Source organism: Macaca thibetana, chromosome 11, assembly GCF_024542745.1.
Source record: "Macaca thibetana thibetana isolate TM-01 chromosome 11, ASM2454274v1, whole genome shotgun sequence".
Classification (NCBI taxonomy): Eukaryota; Metazoa; Chordata; class Mammalia; order Primates; family Cercopithecidae; genus Macaca; species Macaca thibetana.
The window spans coordinates 6,620,149-6,643,552 of NC_065588.1; the positions used below are offsets into that span (position 1 = coordinate 6,620,149).

Below are 23,404 nucleotides of genomic sequence, written 5' to 3' on the forward strand. Positions count from 1 at the left end.
AAGCTGCTAAATCAGGAAATCTGCTTTTTTTTGTTTGTTTGTTTGTTTTTGTTTTTTTTTGAGACGGAGTCTCGCTCTGTCGCCCAGGCTGGAGTGCAGTGGCCGGATCTCAGCTCGCTGCAAGCTCCGCCTCCCGGGTTTACGCCATTCTCCTGCCTCAGCCTCCCAAGTAGCTGGGACTACAGGCGCCCGCCACCTCGCCCGGCTAGTTTTTTGTATTTTTTAGTAGAGATGGGGTTTCACCGTGTTAGCCAGGATGGTCTCGATCTCCTGACCTCGTGATCCGCCCGTCTCGGCCTCCCAAAGTGCTGGGATTACAGGCTTGAGCCACTGCGCCCAGCCAGGAAATCTGTATTTTAAGAAGATCCCTCAGGCAATTTGGATGCAATTATTAGTTTGAGAAGCACTGATCTCTAGAGCCTCGTAGATCATGGCAAAAACTTGAACTTCAGTGTGAATGAACTTGAAAGCCATTGAGTTTTGAGCATGGGAGTGACATGGTCTGACATTTTAAAAGATTCACTGACTACTGTGTTGAGCAGAGACTATAAGAGGCAAGGAGAGAAGCAGGGAGACTAGTTAAGTGGCTAATATGGTAATACCAAGTAGACTGGACTGGAGGGATAGCAGGGGAAGTGGTGATAACATGATTCGGATATATTTTCAAAGTAGAGCTGACAGGAATGCTGATGAATTGGATTGGATTTATAGGGTTAGTAAAGGAATCTGAGATGAGAATGATTACAAGGCTTTTTTTTTTTTTTTTTGACAGTCTTGCTCTGTTGGCTCTGTCATCCAGGTTGGCGTGCAGTGGCGTGATCTTGGCTCACTGCAACCTCTGCCTCCCAGGTTCAAGCAATTCTCATGCCTCAGCCACTTGAGTATCTAGGATTACAGGTGTGCACCACCACACCTGGCTAATTTTTGTATTTTTAGTAGAGATGGGGTTTTGCCATGTTGTCCAGGCTGGTCTTGAACTTCTGGCCTCAAGTGCTCTGCCTGCCTTGGCCTCCCAAAATGCTAGGATTACAGGCATGGGCCACCATGCCCGGCCTTACAAGGCTTTTTGACTTGAGCAACTAGAAGAATGAAGTTGCCATTTACTGAGATGGGGTAGCATATGGGAGGGAGAGGTTTAGATTGTTGGTTATGTGAGTGTGGAGTTCAAGGGAGAGGTTGTCAGCTAAAGATACACATTTAGGATTTAATACTCTGCATGTAGACAGCACTTAAAGCCATGAGATTGGAGTGAATGTAGATGGAGAAGAGAAGCAGTTTGAAGACCAAGACCTGAGATAGTCCAGCATTTAGAGGCTAGGAGGATGAAGAAGAACCAGTAGAAGAAATTAAGAAGCAGTCATTGGGGCAGAAAGTGAATGAAGGAGCTAAATGGACGCTAAATAAAGAGAGTCTTTCAAAAACAAAGGAGAGGTCAACTGCAGATTAACTACTGGATTTATTGATGTCATAGTCACTGGTAACCTTGACAAAGCTGTTTCAGAAGATAGTGGGGGCAAAAGCCTGCTTGGAATAGGTTTTTAAGAAAATGGAATGACAGAGATTAGAGATGATGAATTTATATAATGTATTTCTTTTAAGATGGGCAGCATTGCATGTGTGTATGTTGAGTAGGAATGATCAGAGAGGGGAAAGCTGATGATGCAGAAGGAAGAGGGAACAGTCATTGGAGCAGTGCCTTTAGTAGGTAAGAGAGTGTGAGATTTTGTCACTGCACTCTAGCCTTGGTGACAGAGCAAGAACCTGTCTCAAAAAAACAAAAACAAATAATATTGCATCTTTATATTTGTTTCCATTTCTCTTGGGCTGTGAATGATGCCATGTACTATCTGTGTTTGTGTGTGGGTTTTTTTGGGTTTTTTTTGAGACAGGGTCTCACTCTGTCACCCATCCTGGAGTACAGTGGTATGATCACAGCTTACTGCAGCCTCAACCTCCTAGGCTCAAGCAGTCCTCCCACCTCAGCCTCCGGAACAGCTAGGACTATAGGTGCACCCCACTGCGCTCAGCTAATTTTTTATTTTTCGTAGAGATGGGGTCTTGCCATGTTCCCTAAGCTGGTCTGGAGCTCCTGACCTCAAGCAGTCCTCCTGCCTCAGCCTCTCAAAGTGGTGGGGTTATAAGTGTGAACCATCACATCCAGCCTGCATCAAATTTTGATAAGTTTTAACTTTATAATAGACATATATATTTGGCCGGGTGCAGTGGCTCATGCCTGTAATCCCAGCACTTTGGGAGGCCAAGGTGGGCGGATCACGAGGTCAGGAGATCAAGACCATCCTGGCTAACACGGTGAAACCCCGTCTCTACTAAAAATACAAAAAATTAGCTGGGCGTGGTGGCGGGCACCTATAGTCCCAGCTAATTGGGAGGCTGAGGCAGGAGAATAGCGTGAATCCAGGAGGCAGAGCTTGCAGTGAGCCAAGATAGTGCCACTGCACTCCAGCCTGGGCAACAGAGAGAGACTGACTACGTCTCAAAAAAAAATAGACATATATATTTTATGGTAGTAAATGATACAATAGACTAGGATCTACATATATTTTATGCATTCATGACATACCTAGCTTTAAAAAAAAATTAGCCAGATATGGTAGAGCATACCTGTTGTCCTAGCTACTCAGGAGGCTGAGGCAGCCGGATTGCTTGAGCCCAGGAGTTTGAGGCTGCAGTAAGCTGTGATCGTGCCACTGCACTCCAGCCTGGGAGACAGAGTGAGACTTTTGTCTCAAAAGGAACAAAGAAAAAATTCCAGTATATTTATTGAAAAAAATTAGCATATAAGTGGACCTACATAATTCAAATCTTGTTGTTCGAAGATTAATTGTAGACATACATATGTGTCCTACTTTTCTCCAGTGAGAGGGCCAAAGGCAGTAATATTGTAATAGAAATGAGTGCAAGTAGTGCCTAGAGTTTGGCTTCTACATACTGTTATTCCATAATAGGAGCCAGGATTCCACTGAGAATGGTTGATTACAGGACTGGGCCAGGGAAAGTACAAGATGAGCCCAGAACATCTTTTATTTTATTTATTTATTTTTGAGATGGAGCCTCACCATGTTGCCCAGGCAGATCTTAAACTCCTGGGCCCAAGCGATCCTACTGCCTCCACCTCCCAAAGTGCTGGGATTACAGGCATGAGCCCAGCCCCTCTCATGATACAAGACAGGCAACAAAGGTGAAGGGAAACTGGGTGCAGTCGCCCACGCCTTTAATCCCAGTACTTTGGAAGTGTTGGGAATAACGCTCAAAATCCTAAGGAAAATGAACGTTCAAACAAAGGATTCTTAGCAAAGCAATTTTACTTCTACGCAGAGGGGTGCTTCTCCTTGGCCAGTTGCCATGAGAGCACACCTGAACAGAGGGGCACAAGAGCCTTCATTCCTGACGCAAGTCCTGCCCCCGTACCCTTTTCCCATTGGCCAGGGTCTGGTCGCACAGTTAGCCCAGTTGGCCAAACATTTGAACTTTAGATAAGGTGGGCGCATAAGGGAGAGAGGGGAAAAGGTGAAGGGGTGTCTGCAATGAGCTAGAGAGCTAGTCTTCTTTCCAAATAAGGAAAGGAATAATAATAATAAGAAATAGTAAGAAAGTAATAGTAAGAAATAGTACGAAAGAAAATAAATAAATAGTAATAAAGGAAAGCTAGTCTTCTTTCCAAATAAGGAAGGGAATGTGAGCTGGTACTGATAAGTCTGGTACTGATAAGCCTGGTACTGTGGTGTGTCTGGCCATGTAACAAAGGCAGAAAGGAAAAACAGAGAAAAAGGAAAAAAGGTAGTGGGGGAGGTACTACGAATTAAAGAATAAAGGATTAATCAGGCTATTTGAAGAGAAACCTCATCATATCCCACAGGAGGCTGAGGCAGCAGATCAGTTGAGCCCAGGAGTTCGAGACCAGCCTGGGCACCAAAGTGAGACCCCATCGCTACAAAAAATTAACAAAAAAAAAAATTAGCTAGGCTGGGCGCAGTGGCTCACACCTGTAATCCCAGAACTTTAGGAGGCCGAGGTGGGTGGATCATGAGGTCAGGAGGTCAAGACCATCCTGGCTAACATGGTGCAACCCCCTCTGTACTAAAAATACAAAAAATTAGCCGGGTGTGGTGGCAGGCGCCTGTAGTCCCAGCTACTCGGGAGGCTGAGGCAGTAGGGAGTAGGCAGTAGGATCCCCTGAGCCCAGGAGATCAAGGCTACAGTGAGCTATGTTTGCACCACTGCACTCTGGCCTGGGCAACAAAGCAAGACCCTGTCTTGAAAAAAAAAACACAAAAAAATGGAGTCATGTTCAAAGGACACAGGCCAAGTTGAAGGAGATCGCAGAGACCAAGTATTGGACAATTTGTGCAAGAAAATAAATAGTAATGGATTAAAGCACAGAATAAGAGAAATATCCATAAGTCCATTCTGCTATAAATAAGTGAATAACTAAATAAAGAGAAAGGGACAACTAATCGTTACAGCAGCATTCTCATTAGTAAATGTAGAAGGAATAATAGAGATAGAAAATCACCATTTAGTAAACACAGCAGTAATTGTGGCAGGCAAGAATCATTCATGGATGCTTAAATTAGTGGGCAAATGTGATGTGAAACAGGATATTTATGTAGTCTGAAAGTATCTTCCCACAAAAATACTGATTGCAAAGGGGAAAATAATAATGTTACAGTGGAGAAATGTAGCAGACACTATGAAGTGATCAAAGTTAACATCAGCAGTAATAAGACATTCACTTCATGCACCTCTTGATACGATGCCTGAGGACCGACCCTCCTTTCTGCTGTAATCTTACAAAAATACATAACCTCAATATAATCGTGAGAAAACAGGCAAACCCAAATTGAGGGACATTCTACAAAATAAGAGACAAGTATTCCTCAAAGAAGTGTCAAGATGATGAAAGATAAAGACTGGAGGAGACGAAGGAGACCTGACAGTTAAGTGCACTGTGGGATCCTGAAGCAGAAAAAGGACACAAATAGGATAAACTGGTTTTTTTTTTTAAAGATCCTGAGTTTGTGTTCCCTCTTAACTACTGTAAGTTGGACAAGTCATACAACCACTCTAAGGTGTAAAGTAGGCGTGGTACTGTCTGCTTTTGCTCAGGTGTGGTGAAGCTCTAACAAGGCTTTAATAGTAACACAAATATAAGATATCATCATCATTATTTTATTTTATTTATTGTTTGAGATGAGATGGAGTTTTACTCTTGTTGCCCAGGCTGGAGTGCGATGGCACAATCTTGGCTCTCTGCAACCTCCACCTCCTGGGTTCAAGCAATTCTGCCTCAGTCTCCCTAGTAGCTGCGATTACATGTGCCTGCTACCACACCCAGCCAACTTTTTGTACTTTTAGTAGAGACGAGGTCTCACTATGTTGGCCAGGCTGGTCTCGAACTTCTGACTGCAGGTAATCCACCTGCCTCGGCCTCCCAAAGTGCTGGGATTACAGGCATGAGCCACCGTGCCTGGCTGTCATCGTCATTATAGGTTACATTGAAGTGGACTGTTTGTCTCTTTTTTGTGATTCTACGAATACAAGCAATAAGCCTAGTTTTCTGCTATGGATAGAATTTACTGAAAAGGTCTCTCTTCCCTCCAAATTGATTTGTTTTTTCCATCTTCATAGCATTTCAGGCTGCCTTTCGAGCTCAGGGGCCGCTGGCTGTGCTGGAGCACTTTGATACCATCTACAGCATTTTGCAGTAAGTGAAACACCCAACTGGTACTTTAAAAAGAACTGGTGGGGCCGGGCGCGGTGGCTCAAGCCTGTAATCCCAGCACTTTGGGAGGCCGAGATGGGCGGATCACGAGGTCAGGAGATCGAGACCATCCTGGCTAACACGGTGAAACCCCGTCTCTACTAAGAAATACAAAAAAATAGCCGGGCGAGGTGGCGGGCGCCTGTAGTCCCAGCTACTCGGGAGGCTGAGGCCGGAGAATGGCGTGAACCCGGGAGGCGGAGCTTGCAGTGAGCTGAGATCCGGCCACTGCACTCTAGCCTGGGCTACAGAGCGAAAAAAAAAAAAAAAAAGAACTGGTGGCTGTTTGTCCTAACTGTGCATGTTAGTCCTGAAATTCCAAGTTATAGCTTCACTGATAAATGCTTCTGGATATTGATATCTCTACTGATGAGCATGTACCCAACTTGCCACTATATTAATTCAGTTGAACAATTTCACATGTGTTTTTAAACATTAGATTCACCGGTTAGATCTGATCTGTTAAAAAGGGCTCTGCAGGCTCCTTCCTATCTCACCCCCACACTTTCTTTCCCTCATAGTCACTTTCGAAGTATAGATCCTGACCTCAAAGAAGATACTCTGGAATTCCTGATAAAAGGTGTTTATGGGTCGGGGGTCGGGGATGGAAGGTGTTTGTTATCGTTTGTTTGTTTGTTTGTTTTTCCTACATTGTGTCAGCCACATGATGATATCAAGGCTGTTGTGATTCAGTTGGTTTGGCTAAGCCCAGGGACCTTTGGCCTGTTAAAGGTCTGTAATCTTGGTGGGCAATACAGAGTTATGTGTGTTCACTGTAAGGGCAGACCAACAAGAACTTTTTCCTACTTTTGAACTACCTCTTTTTAATGGGGGTGATTCTTCCAGTTGCTGGAGAGAAATTGTGGTAACTGGAGTGAGAGAGTAGGAACAGGGCATGTTCAGGCTATCAGGGCCAAGGGTCCCAAAGGACTTAGCTTGTATTATGGCCACTGAGAGATGAAACACAGATCTTTGGTAATCTGATGGCTGTAAGTGCTGGGTGTTTTGAAGTTGGGGTATATGAAAGAAGTGAGTGAAACTGATTCCAAGATTCTGCCCTTCACAGTGGTGTCCCGCCACTCCCAGGAGCTTCCAGCTATCCTGGATGATACAACTTTGAGTGGATCAGATAGAAATGCCCATCTAAACGCCCTCAAAATGAACTGTTATGCTCTGATACGTCTCCTGGAATCCTTTGAGACCAGTCAGACAAACCTCGTGGACCTAGACCTTGGTGGGAAGGTAATTTGGAGTTTTGGGCTCATGTTATGTGGGGTCTGGGGAGAAAGGGGAGTAGATGGGAAAGAAGGGAATCCAATGATTCATGAATCCTTTCTGTCCTCATTGAGAGTTTAGGAGAAAGAACTCAAAAGTGTCACACATTTTCTTCCTGGACAAGTAGCACTATGGAACTTGTAATATTTCTTCCATATTACCTTCTATCTTGTCTTCATACTAGATTGTTTGGGCACTCAGACTGGCAGATCTTGACCCTATTTTTTCCCTTATTTTTTCCTCAATGTATACACGATCCTTTTTAGGGTAAGAAAGCTCGGACCAAGGCAGCCCATGGCTTTGACTGGGAAGAAGAGAGGCAACCAATTCTTCAGCTTTTGACACAGCTACTTCAGTTGGACATCCGTCACCTGTGGAACCACTCAATAATTGAAGAAGAATTTGTCAGGTGGGTAGGGAGGATGGCTACAGATAATACTGGGCTGTGAGAGTGAGGCTCTGTTGCTAGATATGCCTTTTTTTTTTTTCTTTTTTTTGAGACAAAGCTTTGCTCTTGTCGCCCAGGTTGGAGTGCAATGGCGCAATCTTGGCTCACTGCAACCTCCACCTCCTGGGTTCAAGTGATTTTCCTGCCTCAGCCTCTCGAGTAGCTGGGATTACAGGTACCCGCCACCACAAGCTGATTTTTGTATTTTTAGTAGAGACGGGGTTGTGCCATGTTGGCCAGCCTGGTCTCGAACTCCTGACCTCAGGTGATCTACCCACCTTGGCCTCCCAAAGTGCTGGGATTACAGGCATGAGCCACCGTGTCCGGCTGATCTGCCTTTTAAATACTTCATTTCATGTCTCAGTTCTATCTGTAATAAAAGTGTAATCATAACATGGAGTTGCTAAGAACTAGATAATGGAATGTTAGAAACTGATGTGAATTCCTGTCATCTCTAAATGCCTGTTTATTCCTGAAGCAGTATTTACTGAGAATCTCCTTCTTGTGCAGCCGGCATCATTATAGGCACTGGAAACAAAAGTTTCTGCCCTTTTAGAGTTTGTACTATAGAGCAGAAGTTTTTTTTTTTCTTCTGAGACGGAGTTTCACTCTTGTTGCCCAGACTGGAGTGCAATGGCGTAATCTTGGCTCACCACAACCCCCGCCTCCTGGGTTCAAGCGATTCTCCTGCCTCAGCCTCCCGAGTAGTTGGGATTATGGGATTACAGGCATGAGCCACCACGCCTGGCTAATTTTGTATTTTTAGTAGAGACAGGGTTTCTCCATGTTGGCCAGGCTGGTCTCGAACTCCCGACCTTGGGTCATCTGCCTGCCTTGGCCTCCCAAAGTGCTGGGATTACAAGCGTGAGCCACCGTGCCAGACCAGAAGTCTTACTTTTAAAATAAGTAAAATAAGTGTGATGGAAGAAGGTTGTGATTTTAAATCAGCTACTCTAGGCCAGGTGCAGTGACTCATGCCTATAATCGCAGCACTTTGGGAGGCCGACGTGGGGATCACCTGAGGTCAGGAGTTCAGGATCACCTGAGGTCAGGAGTTCAAGACCGGCCTGGCCAACATGGTGAAACCTTGTCTCTACTAAAAAAATACAAAAATTAGCTGCGCGTGGTGGTGGGCGCCTGTAATCCCAGCTACTTGGGAGGCTGAGGCAGGAGAATCACTTGAACCGGGGAGGGGGAGGTTGCAATGAGCTGAGATTGCACCATTGCACTCCATCCTGGGTGACAAGAGCAAAATCCTGTCTCAAAAAAAATAGACAGACAAACAGATAGATAAGCTACTCTAGTAAGACTTCTTTGAGATGGTGATATTTGAGCAAAGACCCAGAGGAGGTGACTGATAGCTATGAGAATATGTGGAGGAATAGGAAGGGCAAGGAAAAGGAATAGCAAATGTGAAGACCTTGAGGAGGGAGTGTGTCCAGCACGTACGAGCAATAGCAAGGAGGCCAGAGAGTTGTCAGCTGAGAGCAGGTAAGAGGGCTAGGCTGTGAGGCCATGGGAGCAGTGGGGATCCACACCGCAGGTTCTTGTGGGTCATCATGGTGACTTTGGGATTTCCTCAGAGTGAAATGGAGCCACTGGGGAGCCACAAGCAGGGAGGTGAGGTGATCTGACTTGTACTTTAACAGGGCCATCCTAGCTGTTGTATTGAGATAGACTATGGAGGGAAAGGGGAAGCAAGAGACCAGTTAAGAGGCTGTTCCAATAACTCAAGCAAGAGATGATGGTCTCTTAGACCAAGGCGTGGCAGTGGAGATGGGGAGAAGTAGTTGGATTATATACTTTTTCCTTAAGGTAGAGCTTACAGGATTTGCTAACAGACTGGGTGTGAGGTGTGAGGGTAAAAGTTCAGTCAAGGGTGACTCTCCCGGGTTTTGGTCTGAGCATTTGGAAGAGTGGAGTTAACCGTAACTGAGATAGGGAGAAGGCTGTGAATAGGTGTTTTGGGAGGAAGATCAGATGTTCTGTTTTGGACATACAAAGTTTGAAGTGTTTATTAGACAGCCATGCAAAGTTGTCAGATTTGGCTGTTGAATATATAGATCTGGAGTTCAGGAGTGAGGTCTGGGCTAGAGATAGCACATTTGGGAATATAATAGTATTCAAAGCCGTGAGACTGAATGAAATCACCCAATCAATAAGTGTAGCTAAAAGAGAGCAGGAATCCAAGGTCGGGTACCCGAGGGCTCTCCAGCATGAAGAGTGAGGAGGCCGGGTGCATGGCTCACGGCTCGCCTATAATCCTAGCACTTTGGGAGGATGAGGCAGGAGGATCACTTGAGCCCAGGAGTTGGAGATCAGCCAGGGCAGCATAGTGAAACTGTGTCTCTACAAAAAATAGAAAAATTAGCTGGGCATGGTGGAGGCTGAGGTGGGAGCATCACCTGAGCTATGAGGACGTCAGGGATGTAGTGAGCCATGATCGCACCACTGCACTCCAGCCTGGGCAACAGAGGCATACCCTGTCTCAATAAAAAGAGTGTGAGGAGGAACTAGCCAAAGAAACTGGGAAAGGAGTCTTGTTCTCGTGTTCTGGAAGCAAGATAAAGCATATATTTCAAGGAGAAACTGATTAACTATATCACATGCAGCTGTGAAAGATCACTTGCGATGAGGATTAAATCAGTCGTTATATTTAGGAATGAGAAGTCATTGGTGACTTTGTCTTTTTTTTTCTTTTTCTTTTTTTTTTTTGAGATGGAGTCTCGCAACATCGCATGGGCTGGAGTGCAATGGCGTGATCTCAGCTCACTGCAACCTCCGCCTCTCAGGTTCAAGGGATTCTCCTGCCTCAGCCTCCCGAGTAGCTGGGATTACAGGCGCCCACCACCACGCCCAGCTAATTTTTTGTGTTTTTAGTAGAGACAGGGTTTCACTATGTTGGCCAAGATGGTCTCGAATGCCTGACCTTGTGATCCACCTGCCTTGGCCTCCCAAAGTGCTGGGATTACAGGCATGAGCCACCACACCCGGCCAACTCTGTCATATTTTTATCATATATTCAGGTTCTTTGTCAGCATCACAACTGGTTGAAAGTTGGTAATCTTGAAGGAAGGAGTACCTAACCGGGGTCAGCAAAGCAAAGCAACTTGTTATAGAAGGTAATGGCTAGAATAAAGAAAACCGTGACTTTGGGAGCAGTAGCGATAGAATGAATGAGGCAGGGCTCTGATATGATTGGATCCAGACAGCTGCTTTCATCATCTCAAACTCTTCCTTTCTCAGTTTGGTTACTGGCTGTTGCTACCGCCTTCTGGAGAATCCCACCATTAGTCACCAGAAGAACCGCTCCACTCGGGAAGCCATAACACACCTGCTTGGTGTAGCCTTGACCCGTTATAACCATATGCTCAGTAAGTTACCCATTGCTTTGCCCCGCCTTTTTTATATTGCCCATAATTTCTTATGTTTAGTGCTTCCACAGGTGCTACAGTGAAGATCATCCAGATGCTGCAGCACTTTGAACACCTGGCACCTGTACTGGTTGCAGCTGTGAGTCTATGGGCAACTGACTATGGAATGAAGAGCATAGTGGGAGAGATTGTAAGGTGACTCTTCGTTCTCGAAGTTTCTCATGCTCATTTTCCTTGGGGAGGGAATAAAGAAAGATTGGAAATACATTATCTGTGCAACTGTAGATTCCTTCAGATATTAGATACCTGTCTTACCCTGTAGTACCCTTACTAGGATCTGAATAATTGATCTATGTTGCTATGGCTGTGTTTTCTTCCCTGTGTAGAGAGATTGGACAAAAGTGTCCCCAAGAGCTGAGTCGAGACCCTTCAGGGACAAAGGGCTTTGCAGCATTCCTGACAGAACTAGCAGAACGTGTCCCAGCTATCCTGATGTCCAGCATGTGCATTTTGCTAGATCACCTGGATGGAGAGGTAGGTGGTCCACTAGGGATCACTGAGCTTTTTCTGAGGATTTTAAGTCCAGTGTTGAAAGGCCGTTTCTTAACAGAACAAGAAAGTAGCTTTGACAAGTTGTCTAGATTTATCATTGTGACATTTCCTTTCTGTAGAGAAGCAGTTCAAGTTTGTTGAATAAAGAGCTTTTTATTAATCTGTTAATCTTTCAATTCACATTGCTTTTTTTTTTTTTTTTTTTTTTTGAGACGGAGTCTCACTCTGTCACCCAGGCTGGAGTGCAGTGGCCGGATCTCAGCTCATTGCAAGCTCCTCCTCTCGGGTTCATGCCATTCTCCTGCCTCAGCCTCCCGAGTAGCTGGGACTACAGGCACCCGCCACTTCGCCCGGCTAGTTTTTTGTATTTTTTTTTTTTTTTTTTTTTTGAGACGGAGTCTCGCTGTGTCACCCAGGCTGGAGTGCAGTGGCGCGATCTCGGCTCACTGCAAGCTCCGCCTCCCGGGTTTACGCCATTCTCCTGCCTCAGCCTCCGAGTAGCTGGGACTACAGGCGCCCGCCACCGCGCCCGGCTAATTTTTTGTATTTTTAGTAGAGACGGGGTTTCACCATGTTAGCCAGGATGGTCTCGATCTCCTGACCTCGTGATCCACCCGCCTCGGCCTCCCAAAGTGCTGGGATTACAGGCTTGAGCCACCGCGCCCGGCCTGTTTTTTGTATTTTTTTAGTAGAGACGGGGTTTCACCGTATTAGGCAGGATGGTCTCGATCTCCTGACCTCATGATCCACCCATCTCGGCCTCCCAAAGTGCTGGGATTACAGGCTTGAGCCACCGCGCCTGGCTCACATTGCTTTTATCCAGTTCTGGTAAGGGAGATGACATTTCCACAGCTTAAGTCTAGTAAGAGCAACTCAGCTTTGATTTTTTTTTTTTTTTTTGGAGGCAGGATCTGGCTCTGTCACCCATGCTGGAGCACAATCATAGCTCATTGCAGCCTCGATCTCCTGGTCTCAAGCAATCCTCCCACCTCAGCCTCCCTAGTAGCTGGGACTTCAGGCACATACTACCATGCCCAGCTAATTTTTTTAGTTTTTGTAGAGATGGGGTCTTGCCATATTGCCCAGGCTAGTCTCAAACTCCTGGTCTCAAGCAACCCTCCTGCCTTAGCCTCCCAAAGTGCTGGGATTACAGGCACTACCATGCTTAGCCTTCAGCTTTGACTCTGAGTCCCATCTATTCCTCAGGATAAAGCGTCTTCCCACCACCTGACTTGCTTTGCTTCCTCAAACAGTGAGCTTTCTCAAATCAACCCATGTCATCTCTCTCCATTCTCTTTCATCCCTGAATGCTAACCTGGCTGATTCCCATACTGATGTTAGGCACTCCTAGGTGAATGTCAAGGACAAAGACAGTCCACTTGTTCATCTAATTTACTTTAACTTTTTGTGCAAGACCTTTCTCTCTGGTTCTTGGCCTGGCAACAACATTAACCCTGCTCTCCACCAGATTATGTATTGGACTTGCTGGCACTCTAAGGCTGATTTCCATGTTTCTGTCTCATTTTCTGTCAGTAAAGCGTGGAAAGGAGAGTGGGAGGGAAAGGAGGGGATATTTACTAGCAAGGATCAAAGGCTTTGAAGCCGAGTGTGGTGGCTCATGCCTGTAATCCCAGCACTTTGGGAGGCTGAGGTAGGCGGATCACTTGAAGTCAGGAGTTTAAGACTAGCCTGGCCAACATGGTAAAACCCCATCTCTACTAAAAATACAAAAAAAATTAGCTGGGTGTGGTGGTGCACGCCTGTAATCCCAGCTGCTTGGGAGGCTGAGGTGGGAGGGTTGCTTGAACCCGGGAAATGGAGGTTGCAGTGATCCGAGATCGCACCACTGCACTCCAGCCTGGGTGACAAAACGAGACTGTCTCAAAAAACAAAACACAGATGGGCGCGATGGTTCATGCCTATAATCTCAGCACTTTGAGAGGCCAAGGAGGGTGGATCACGAGGTCAGGAGTTTGAGACTAGCCTGGCCAATATGGTGAAACCTCATCTCTACTAATACAAAACTTAGCTGGGCACGATGGTGGGCACCTATAATCCCAGCTACTTGGGAGGCTGAGGCAGGAGAATCGCTTGAACCCGGGAGACTGAGGTTGCAGTAAGCCGAGATTGCTCCACTACACTCCAGCCTGGGCAACAAAGCAAGACAACATCTCAAAAAAAAAAAAAAAACACACAGATGGGCACGGTGGCTCACGCCTGTAATCCCAGCACTTTGGGAGGCTGAGGTGGGCGGAACATGAGTCAGGAGATTGAGACCACCTGTCTGGCCAACATGGTGAAACCCTGTCTCTACTAAAAATACAAAAATTAGCTGGGTGTGGTGGCTCATGCCTGTAATCCCAGCTACTTGGGAGGCTGAGGCAGGAGAATTACTTGAACCATGAAGTCAGAGGTTGCAGTGAGCCAAGATGGTGCCACAGCACTCCAGCCTGGCGACAGAGTGAGACTCCGTCTCAAAAATAAATAAATAAATAAGGCTTTGAGACCTCAGCTGAAAGGTAGTAAAAAATGCTTTTCAAATGTTCGTTGGTGAGTGGATGTGATTTTTTTATTTAGCTACTACCATGCTTTCCTGTGTGAGCCCTATGAGGAAAAATTGGTTTTGGCCCTTGTTTGTTCTAGCATTCTCTGAGCAACAAGTCCTCTTCGGGATTCAGCTTTTTCCTGTGACCTTGGGATTGAATACCTAGGCAGTTAATCGAAGAAGTTATGGCCAAGCACAAGCAAGCTTCGCCTTGACTAAAGGTTTTACCCCTTTATGCTGCGCTCTCTTAGAATTACATGATGCGTAATGCTGTGCTAGCAGCCATGGCAGAGATGGTGCTGCAGGTTCTCAATGGCGATCAACTGGAAGCAGCAGCCCGAGACACCAGAGACCAATTCTTGGATACTTTACAAGCCCATGGCCATGATGTCAACTCCTTTGTGCGGAGCCGTGTTTTGCAGCTTTTCACCCGAATTGTCCAGCAGAAGGTAAGCAACCTTCTATGTGGCAAAGACATATGGTACCTCTCTATGTACCAGTGTAAAGAGGAATCCAGTGTTAAAGATAAATATCTGCCCCAAAAAGTCTAGAATTCACATTTTTATTATCAGTAGTAAAAGTCTTCCTCTACCAAGGACAAGGATATCTGGCTCCCTTTAAGGACTCTAATGTGTCTTACCACTACAAGGAGTACTCCTAATTTATATTCTGTAGAAAGGTATTTTAGAGTGAGTGGGTAGCTCTGTTCAGAGTACACTTAAAGATCATCTTGAACAAAATGGATGATGTGGGACTTGAGCAGATTCTTCTCTTCCTACCCAACACAGGCTCTCCCCTTGACACGTTTCCAGGCAGTGGTGGCTTTAGCTGTGGGACGTCTGGCAGACAAGTCAGTGCTAGTGTGTAAAAATGCCATCCAGCTGCTGGCCAGTTTTCTAGCCAATAATCCTTTTTCCTGCAAGGTAAGTAGACTTGGTCCACCAAAAGAGAAGGAATTAAATGGAAACAGGGATGAAAGTATGTCATTTACTGACCCTGCTATTCATTTTACCTGATAGCTTAGTGATACTGACCTTGCTGGACCACTGCAGAAGGAGACCCAGAAATTACAAGAGATGAGGGCCCAGAGGCGAACTGCAGCATCTTGTAAGTAGTTACTGCCTTGGAGTCCTAACCTCAGACAGGCTTCTCCTTGCAATGGAGGAGCGCGACTCCAATGTGGCTGGGCGCGGTGGCTCAGGCCTGTAATCCCAGCACTTTGGGAGGCCGAGGCGGGCGGATCACAAGGTCAGGAGATCGAGCCCATCCTGGCTAACACGGTGAAACCCCGTCTCTACTAAAAATACAAAACATTAGCCAGGGGAGGTGGCAGGTGCCTGTAGTCCCAGCTACTCGGGAGGCTGAGGCAGGAAAATGGTGTGAACCCGGGAGGCGGAGCTTGCAGTGAGCCTAGATGGCGCCACTGCACTCCAGCCTGGGTGAGAGTGTGAGACTCCGTCTCAAAAAAAAAATAAATAAAAACCTCCAATGAAAGAGACTGAGTGATACTCTAATTTAGCTGCGGTGCTAGACCCAGAGGAGGAGTGGGAAGCCATGCTGCCAGAGTTGAAGTCTACCCTGCAGCAGCTTCTACAGCTTCCCCAGGGAGAAGAGGAGATTCCTGAGCGAATTGCCAATACAGAGACGACTGAAGAGGTGAAAGGACGCATCCATCAACTGCTTGCCAAAGCTAGTTACAAGTAGGCAAAAGAATGGGATATTCTTCATGATCTGTTTATGTTTAGAGTTAACTTTTGAGAAACTTATGTTTCTTTTAAATGAACTGTACTCAGATATGCTGCCGCCAAATGATGGTAGATGTTTTCATGTAGTAATGCTCTGACTATAGGCATAGTCCACAATTAAGCATGTGTTTCTACTTTATAAATGTTTAAAGAAACTACTGAAACAATTAAATGTTAACCATATTGTAATTAAACATTAGTCCTCCTTCAATTGAAGAAGAGCACCTATAAATAAGTTCTAGTTGCATGATCTTGAATAAGTTGCTTAACTTTCTGGGCCTCAGTTTCATTATCTATAAAATAAGAAATTGATTAGATCTTATGATCTCTAAGGACTTTCTAATTCTAAATTTCATGAGCTAATAATATCAAACATGCATAATACTACCTTAATCTTCAAACCTAGTATGAAACCTGATCTTAGAGAAGATTTCTCCTAGTGTTTTTGTGACTCTAGAACTTAACAACAAAAGCCCTTATAGCCGTCAACAAGTTGTTTTCTTTTTTTTTTTTTTTTGAAATGGAGTCTGTCTCACTCTGTTGCCCAGGCTAGAGTACAGTGACACGATCTTGGTTCACTGCTGCAACCTCCGCCTCCCAGGTTCAAGCAATTCTCGTGCCTCAGCCTCGCAAGTGGCGTGCGCCACCACACCTGGCTTATTTTTTTTATTTTTAGTAGAGACGGGGTTTCACCTTGTTGGCCAGGCTGGTCTTGAACTCCTGACCTCAGGTGATCCACCCGTCTCAGCCTCCCAAAGTGCCGTGATTACAGGCGTGAGCCACCGCACTCAGCTGCCAACAAGTGTTCTTAAACCTCAGCCACAAGTTACTTGGTATTTATTTACTTATTACCTAATTGGGCTGTTTTTAAAAGGCTAGAGAGTGGCTTGTTTGCCCTATGAGTCCCTTATGTTTCTTTAGTGTCTCTCTTTTTTATTTTGCTAAAGCAAAAATAGAGACTATAGTTTTATAAGTGCATGTTCCACCAAACATTCTAGTATTTTCTCCTGTCAATTAGAAGAGGATTGTTTGTTTGTTTTTGAGACAGAATCTCACTGTTGCCCAGGCTAGAGTACAGTAGCGCAATCACAGCTCACTACAGCCTCTCAGTATAGCCTCAACCTGCTGGGGCTCAAGCAATCTCCCACTTAGCCTCCCGAGTAGCCTGGCTAATTTATATATATATATATGGTTTTTTTTTTTAGACCGAGTTTCGCTCGTGTTGCCCAGGCTGGAGTGCAATGGCGCGATCTCAGCTCACTGCAACCTTCACCCCCCTGAGTTAAAGCGATTCTCCTGCCTCAGCCTCCTGAGTAGCTGGGATTACAGGCATGCGCCACCACACCTGGCTAATTTTGTATTTTTAGTAGAGATGGGGGTTTCTCTATGTTGGTCAGGCTGGTCTCGAACTCCCCACCTCAGGTGATCCGCCTGCCTCGGCCTCCCAAAGTGCTGAGATTACAGGCGTGAACCACTGTGCCCAGCTAATTTTTATATTCTCGGTAGAGATGGAGTTTTGCCAAGTTGTGCAGGCTGGTCTCGAACTCCTGGGCCCAAGCAATCCGCCTGCCTCGGCCTCCCGAAGTGTCAAGATTACAGGCATGAGCCACCAGGCCCAGCCTGAAGAAGGCTTCTTCTCAGGTTAAAGATTTTGCCCCTCCTTCAGAAATCCTCAGCAGTAAATGCTGGAGCTTAAGTTCTTAATAACTAAGTTTTTTGCCTCACAACCAGCAGCTTTTCCTCTCTGCTTTTTATATTGTCTGCCTTAAGTTTGTACAACTTTTTATGGTTTCTTCACACAATTTTGGAGGTAGCTGATATTATCAGATTGTCTTCCCCATTTTGCAGATAAGGAGAAACAGAGATCAAGTTAGATAACTTGACCGTCACAAACAGCTAAGTAAATAGCAGAGCTGGCCCCAAGTATTCAGATTACAAATCTAGAGTTGTATTGCTTCCAGTTACAAATTTAAACAGTCCGGGCGCGGTGGCTCATGCCTGTAATCCCAGCACTTTGGGAGGCCAGGGCGGGCGGATCACAAGGTCAGGAGATCGAGAGCATCCTGCCCAACATGGTGCAACCCCGTCTCTACTAAAAATACAAAAATTAGGCCGGGCGCGGTGGCTCAAACCTGTAATTCCAGCACTTTGGGAGGCCGAGACGGGTGGATCACGAGGTCAGGAGATCGAGACCATCCTGGCTAACACGGTGAAACTCCGTCTCTACTAAAAATACAAAAAACTAGCCGGGTGAGGTGGCGGGCGCCTGTAGTCCCAGCTACTCGGGAGACTGAGCCAGGAGAGTGGCGTAAACCTGGGAGGCGGAGCTTGCAGTGAGCTGAGATCCGGCCACTGTACTCCAACCTGGGCGGCAGAGCGAGACTCCGTCTCAAAAAAAAAAAAAAAAAAAATACAAAAATTAGCTGGGCGTGGTGGTGGGCACCTGTAATCCCAGCTACTCAGGAGGCTGAGGCAGGAGAATCGTCTGAACTCAGGAGGTGGAGGTTGTAGTGAGCCGAGATCAGTGCATTGTACTCCAGCCTGGGTCACAGGGCAAGACTCCGTCTCAAAAAAATAAATAAATAAATAAAATTAAATAAATAAATAAACATACATTGGTACAAAACTTACTTTTTGTTTTTTGTTTTTTTTTTTTTTTATGGAGTCAGGGCCTCACTGTGTTGCCCAGGCTGAACTTGAACTTCTGGGTTGATGTGATCCTCCTACATTAGCCTCCCAAGTACTAACTCGGACTATAGGTACATGTCACCACACTTGGCTTAGAACAAAACTTTTTTGAATTTTTTTTTTTTTTTTTTTTGAGACAAGGTTTCACTCTGTCACCTAGGTTGGAGAACAGTGGCACAATCAGAGCTCATTGCAGCCTCCACCTCCCAGGCTCATGTGTTCCTCCCACCTCAGCCTCCCTGGTAGCTAGGACTATAGGTGTGCGCCACAATGCCTGGCTAAGTTTTTTGTATTTGTTTTTTTTTTTTTTTGTTAGAGATGGGGTTTTGCCATGTTTCCCAGGCTGGTCTCGAACTCCTAGACTCAAGGGATATACCCACCTCGGCCTCTCAAAGTGCTGGGATTACAAGCGTGAGCCACCGTGCCTGACTTAAATGATTTTTAAATTTTGTTAAAAGTGGAAATATATTTTAAAAAATAAGCGATTCTCCTGCCTCAGCCTCTCAAGTAGCTGGGATTACAGGTACACACCACCATGCCTGGCTTTTGCCAGCCTGGGCAACATGGAAGAAGATAACATGTAGATAAGCAGTCAAACATGTATTCTTTTTTCCCCCTTTTACATGACTGATAGAATTCTGTACCCACTGATCTACCATCTTGTTTTTTTCACTTAACTATGTGTCTCAGTGGTTTTTAAAAATACTTATGGCTGGGCGCAGTGGCTTATGCCTGTAATCCCAGCTACTTGGGAGGCTGAGGCAGGAGAATTGCTTGAACCCAGAAGGCAGAGGTTGCAGTGAGCTGAGATTGCTCCACTACACTCTACCCTGGGTAACAGAGCAAGACTCCATCTCAAAAAAAAAAAAAAAAAAAAAAAAAAAATTTATAGATGGCCGGGTGCAGTGGCTCACACTTGTAATCCCAGCACTTTGGGAGCCCAAGGCTGGTGGATCTCTTGAGGCCAGGAGTTTGAGGCCAGCCTGGCCAACATGGCGAAACCCCATCTCTACTAAAATTACAAAAATTGGCCAGTTGTGGTGGCACATACCTGTAATCCTAGCTATTCGGGGAGCTGAGGCATGAGAATCACTTGAACCTAGGAAGCAGAGGTTATAGTGAGCCAAGATCATGCCACTACACTTCAGCCTGGGTGACAGAACAATACTCTGTCTCTAAAAACATAGTTTCCCACTCTCGTCTTTTTTTGAGAGAGAGAGTGTCTCACTCTGTTGCCCATGCTGGAGTACAGTGGTATGATCACAACTCACTGCAGCTTTGATCTCCCAGGCTCCAGTGATCCTCCCACCTCAGCTCCCTCGAGTAGCTGAGCCCACAAGCACACACCATCACACCCGGCTAACTTTTTTCACTTTTTATATGGATGGGTCTTCCTGTGCTGCCCAGACTGATCTCGAACTCCTGGGCTCACGTGTCCCCATTATTTTTTATGACTTCATAGAATCTTACTGTCTGGATGTGCCCGAATTAACTAATTATTGAAAGTTTATTGTTTCTAAACTTAGGAAAAGTTTTAAACAGGTGTTCGGAGTAGGTTTATGATTTTAAAACGTTAAAAAGCCTTATTGGAGTTTTTTTGAAGACTGTAGTAATGCCTTGTAGCTTCAGAAATAAGAAAAATGTTTGCAGATGGGCAGTCGGGGGAAAAAAATAGGAAAGGTGTTTTGAGCCCTACCCCTTAGCAGGTGCTGTAACAACTTTTTAAGCATGTTAAGTGCTCCTTTTCTCTGGGCAGTAGGTCCAGGGACTTGATGGAATCGTGAGGTAAACTCCTTTATGAAAGGCTGCAGTGACATTCTTCTGGGTGCTGACAGGCTGGTGTTCGTGTTCTTTCAGGCAGGCCATCAGTCTCACTCGAGAAGCCACAGGCCACTTCCAGGAGTCCGAACCCTTCAGTCATATAGACCCAGAGGAGTCAGAGGAGACCAGGCTCTTGAATATCTTAGGACTTATCTTCAAAGGTAATCATTTTCCTTCTTCAGTCAATAAATAACACATGTCAACTAGTATTTACTGAGCATTTACTTTATGCCATCATTGGCCTGGTTAACAGAACCTGGTGCTGAAGATCCCAGAGATGAATTGGCATTGCCTTTGCTCTGGAATGGAAGCAGCCCACGGGCCTAAGATTGATAGTCACAGGGTGACTGTCCAGACCATAGAGGACTTTAGGTATGGTTTTTGAGAAATTAAGATATGTTAGAGTAAGTTCTAATTTCATATCTTCACATTGTGAAAAGAGATATCCAGGGCCAGAGGTGGTGGCTTATGCCTGTAATCCTAGCACTTTGGGAGGCCAAGGCAGGAGGATTGCTTGAGCCCAGGAGTTCAAAATCACCCTGAGCAACATGACAAAACCCCCATCTCTATAAGAGATACCAGAAAAAATTAGCCAGGTGTGATAGCATACACTTGTAGTCCCAGCTGCTTAGGAGGCTGAAGTGAGAGAATCACCTGAGCCCAGGGAAGTTGAGGCTGCAGTGAGCGGTGACCATGCCACTGCACAGCCTGGGCAACAGAGTGAGACCCCATCTCAAAAGAAAAAAAGAAGGAAAATAAATAAGTAGGCCAGGCGCGGTGGCTCACACCTGTAATCCCAGCACTTTGGGAGGCCGAGGCGGGCAAATCACGAGGTCAGGAGATCGAGACCATTCTGGCTAACATGGTGAAACCCCGTCTTTACTAAAAAGACAAAAAAGATTAGCCAGGTGTGGTGGCGGGTGCCTGTAGTCCCAGCTACTCGGGAGGCTGAGGCAGGAGAATGGCGTGAACCTGGGAGGCGGAGCTTGCAGTGAGCTGAGATCGTGCCGCTGCACTCCAGCCTGGGCGACAGAGCGAGACTCTGTCTCAAAAATAATAATAATAAAATAATAAGTAAGTAAATATCCAGGAATGTTGACAGCTATTGGAGTCCCCTGTATCCCCTTGAACGAAAGAAATCATCCTGTACTTCTCTAACTCCTTAGGCCCAGCAGCTTCCACACAAGAAAAGAATCCCCAGGAGTCTGTAGGAAACATGGTCACAGGACAGACTGTCTGTAAAAATAAGCCCAGTGTGTTGGAGCCTGAGGAGTCCAGGGGAAGTGATGAACTGGTGAAGCAGGAGATGCTGGTGCAGTATCTGCAGGATGCCTACAGCTTCTCCCGGAAGATTACAGCGGCCATTGGCATTACCAGCAAGATGATGTATGAAAACACAACTACAGGTATGCCAGAGTTCCTTTCCGTAAGGACAGCCTTGGGGTTCTTTTGGATTTTTTAATTTTTTAAATTTTTATTAATAATAGATATGGGAGCTTCCTTTGTTGCCCAGGCTGGTCTCCAACTCCTGGGCTCAGGCAATTCTTCTGCATCAGCCTCCCAAAGTGCTGGTATTACAGGTGTGAGCCACTGCACCCAGCCATGGATCTTGGAGTTGTTGTCCATATTTTATTGATACAGCTATCTCCTCCTTTAAAAGGCAGGGGTTCTCAGTTGGGCACGATGGCTCATGCCTGTAATCCCAACACATTGGGAGGCCAAAGCAGAAGGACAGGTTGAGGCCAGGTGTTCGAGAGCAGCCTGGCAACATAGCAAGACCCCATTGCTACAAAGAAACAAAAATTAGCTGGGCTTGATGGCACACACCTGTAGTTCCAGGTACTCGGAAGCTTGGGCAGGAGGATTGCTTGAGCCCAGGAGTTTGAGGCTATAGTGAGCTGTGGTCATGCCACTGCCCTCTAGCCAGAGCAACAGAATAAGAACCTGTGTCTTAAAAAAAGGAAAAAAAAGGCAGGGGTTCTTTATTTCTATTTGCTTCCTCTAGACACAGCTTATACATTTTAATGCATATAGTATTTCATGATAAGGCCTTACAGGAAGAGTCGACACTCTCAGGGAAAATGAGGAAGGCCTCCATTTGCATCTTGTTACATTCAGAAAGGTTCTGTCTTTAGGTATTGAGGGGGTTTTGCGAAGTAGATGGGTGACATTTGTACATGTTCTCTCAGTGGTGCAGGAGGTGATTGAATTCTTTGTGATGGTCTTCCAATTTGGGGTACCCCAGGCCCTGTTTGGGGTGCGCCGTATGCTGCCTCTCATCTGGTCTAAGGAGCCTGGTGTCCGGGAAGCTGTGCTTAATGCCTTCCGCCAACTCTACCTCAACCCCAAAGGGGACTCTGCCAGGTATATGGGGTACTTTTGCCTTTGCTGACTTTTCCAAGGTCAGCTTCTCACAGGACTTTCCTTGTCTCCTAAAGGAAGAGGTGCATTTCTCCCAAGGAGTTCCAGATCCATAGGCAGTCCATCATAACGGGGCTTAGGGTGGGGCTCGGTTTCCAGGGAGAGCAGTTATTTAACACTGGTGGGATAGCCCTAAGCACTGTTGGCCAAGTTCAGCTTCCCAATCTTATAATGACCGCTGATCTCTGCTGTTCCCACAGAGCCAAGGCCCAGGCTTTGATTCAGAATCTCTCTCTGCTGCTAGTGGATGCCTCGGTTGGGACCATTCAGTGTCTTGAGGAAATTGTAAGGCTTCCTGCTTTCATTTTCTTTATTCATTCAACAAGTATTTTTGGGGTTTTTTGTTTTTTGTTTTGAGATGGAGTCTCGCCCTGTTGCCCAGGCTGGCGTGCAGTGGCGCAGTCTTGGCTCACTGCAACCTCTGCCTCCCCGGTTCAAGTGATTCTCCTGCCTCAGCCTCCTGAGTAGCTGGGATTACAGGCATGCGCCACCATGCCTGGCTAATTTTTTGTATCTTTAGTAGAGACAGGATTTCACCATGTTGGCCGGGCTGGTCTTGAACCCTTGACCTCATGATCCACCCGCCTCAACCTCCCAAAGTGCTGGGATTACAGGTGTGAGCCAGCGCGCCTGGCAACAAGTATTATTGAGTTATTACTATGTATTTAGCAATTTACTTAGCCCCAGAAAGAAGTGTAAGACTATTTGCTTTCATGTTCCCAACTTTAAAGGAACCAACAGTCTAGTTAGTAG

The 23,404-nt window shown here is 45.8% G+C and overlaps 1 protein-coding gene and 1 non-coding gene across 3 annotated transcripts in view; both read left to right on the top strand.

Moving 5' to 3' along the window:
* NCAPD2 (non-SMC condensin I complex subunit D2) overlaps positions 1 to 23,404 on the top strand; it is a 37,713-nt gene that overhangs the window by 6,137 nt on the left and 8,172 nt on the right. Inside the window, exons 3-17 of one of the 2 annotated variants that reach the window (XM_050747394.1) lie at positions 5,650 to 5,725; positions 6,304 to 6,362; positions 6,849 to 7,024; positions 7,324 to 7,466; positions 10,752 to 10,879; positions 10,951 to 11,074; positions 11,266 to 11,413; positions 14,228 to 14,425; positions 14,765 to 14,899; positions 14,996 to 15,083; positions 15,496 to 15,676; positions 20,267 to 20,391; positions 21,397 to 21,636; positions 22,420 to 22,594; positions 22,852 to 22,936. In XM_050747394.1, coding sequence (XP_050603351.1) covers positions 5,650 to 5,725; positions 6,304 to 6,362; positions 6,849 to 7,024; positions 7,324 to 7,466; positions 10,752 to 10,879; positions 10,951 to 11,074; positions 11,266 to 11,413; positions 14,228 to 14,425; positions 14,765 to 14,899; positions 14,996 to 15,083; positions 15,496 to 15,676; positions 20,267 to 20,391; positions 21,397 to 21,636; positions 22,420 to 22,594; positions 22,852 to 22,936 — 2,081 coding nt within the window. Of the gene's footprint in view, positions 1 to 5,649; positions 5,726 to 6,303; positions 6,363 to 6,848; positions 7,025 to 7,323; positions 7,467 to 10,531; positions 10,628 to 10,751; positions 10,880 to 10,950; positions 11,075 to 11,265; positions 11,414 to 14,227; positions 14,426 to 14,764; positions 14,900 to 14,995; positions 15,084 to 15,495; positions 15,677 to 20,266; positions 20,392 to 21,396; positions 21,637 to 22,419; positions 22,595 to 22,851; positions 22,937 to 23,404 lie in introns of those variants that run through there. The other variant, XM_050747395.1, reaches the window with a different exon arrangement.
* On the top strand, positions 6,442 to 6,771 carry LOC126931938 (small nucleolar RNA U85). Its single transcript, XR_007718041.1, has one exon. It is a non-coding gene; the product is annotated as a small nucleolar RNA U85 (small nucleolar RNA).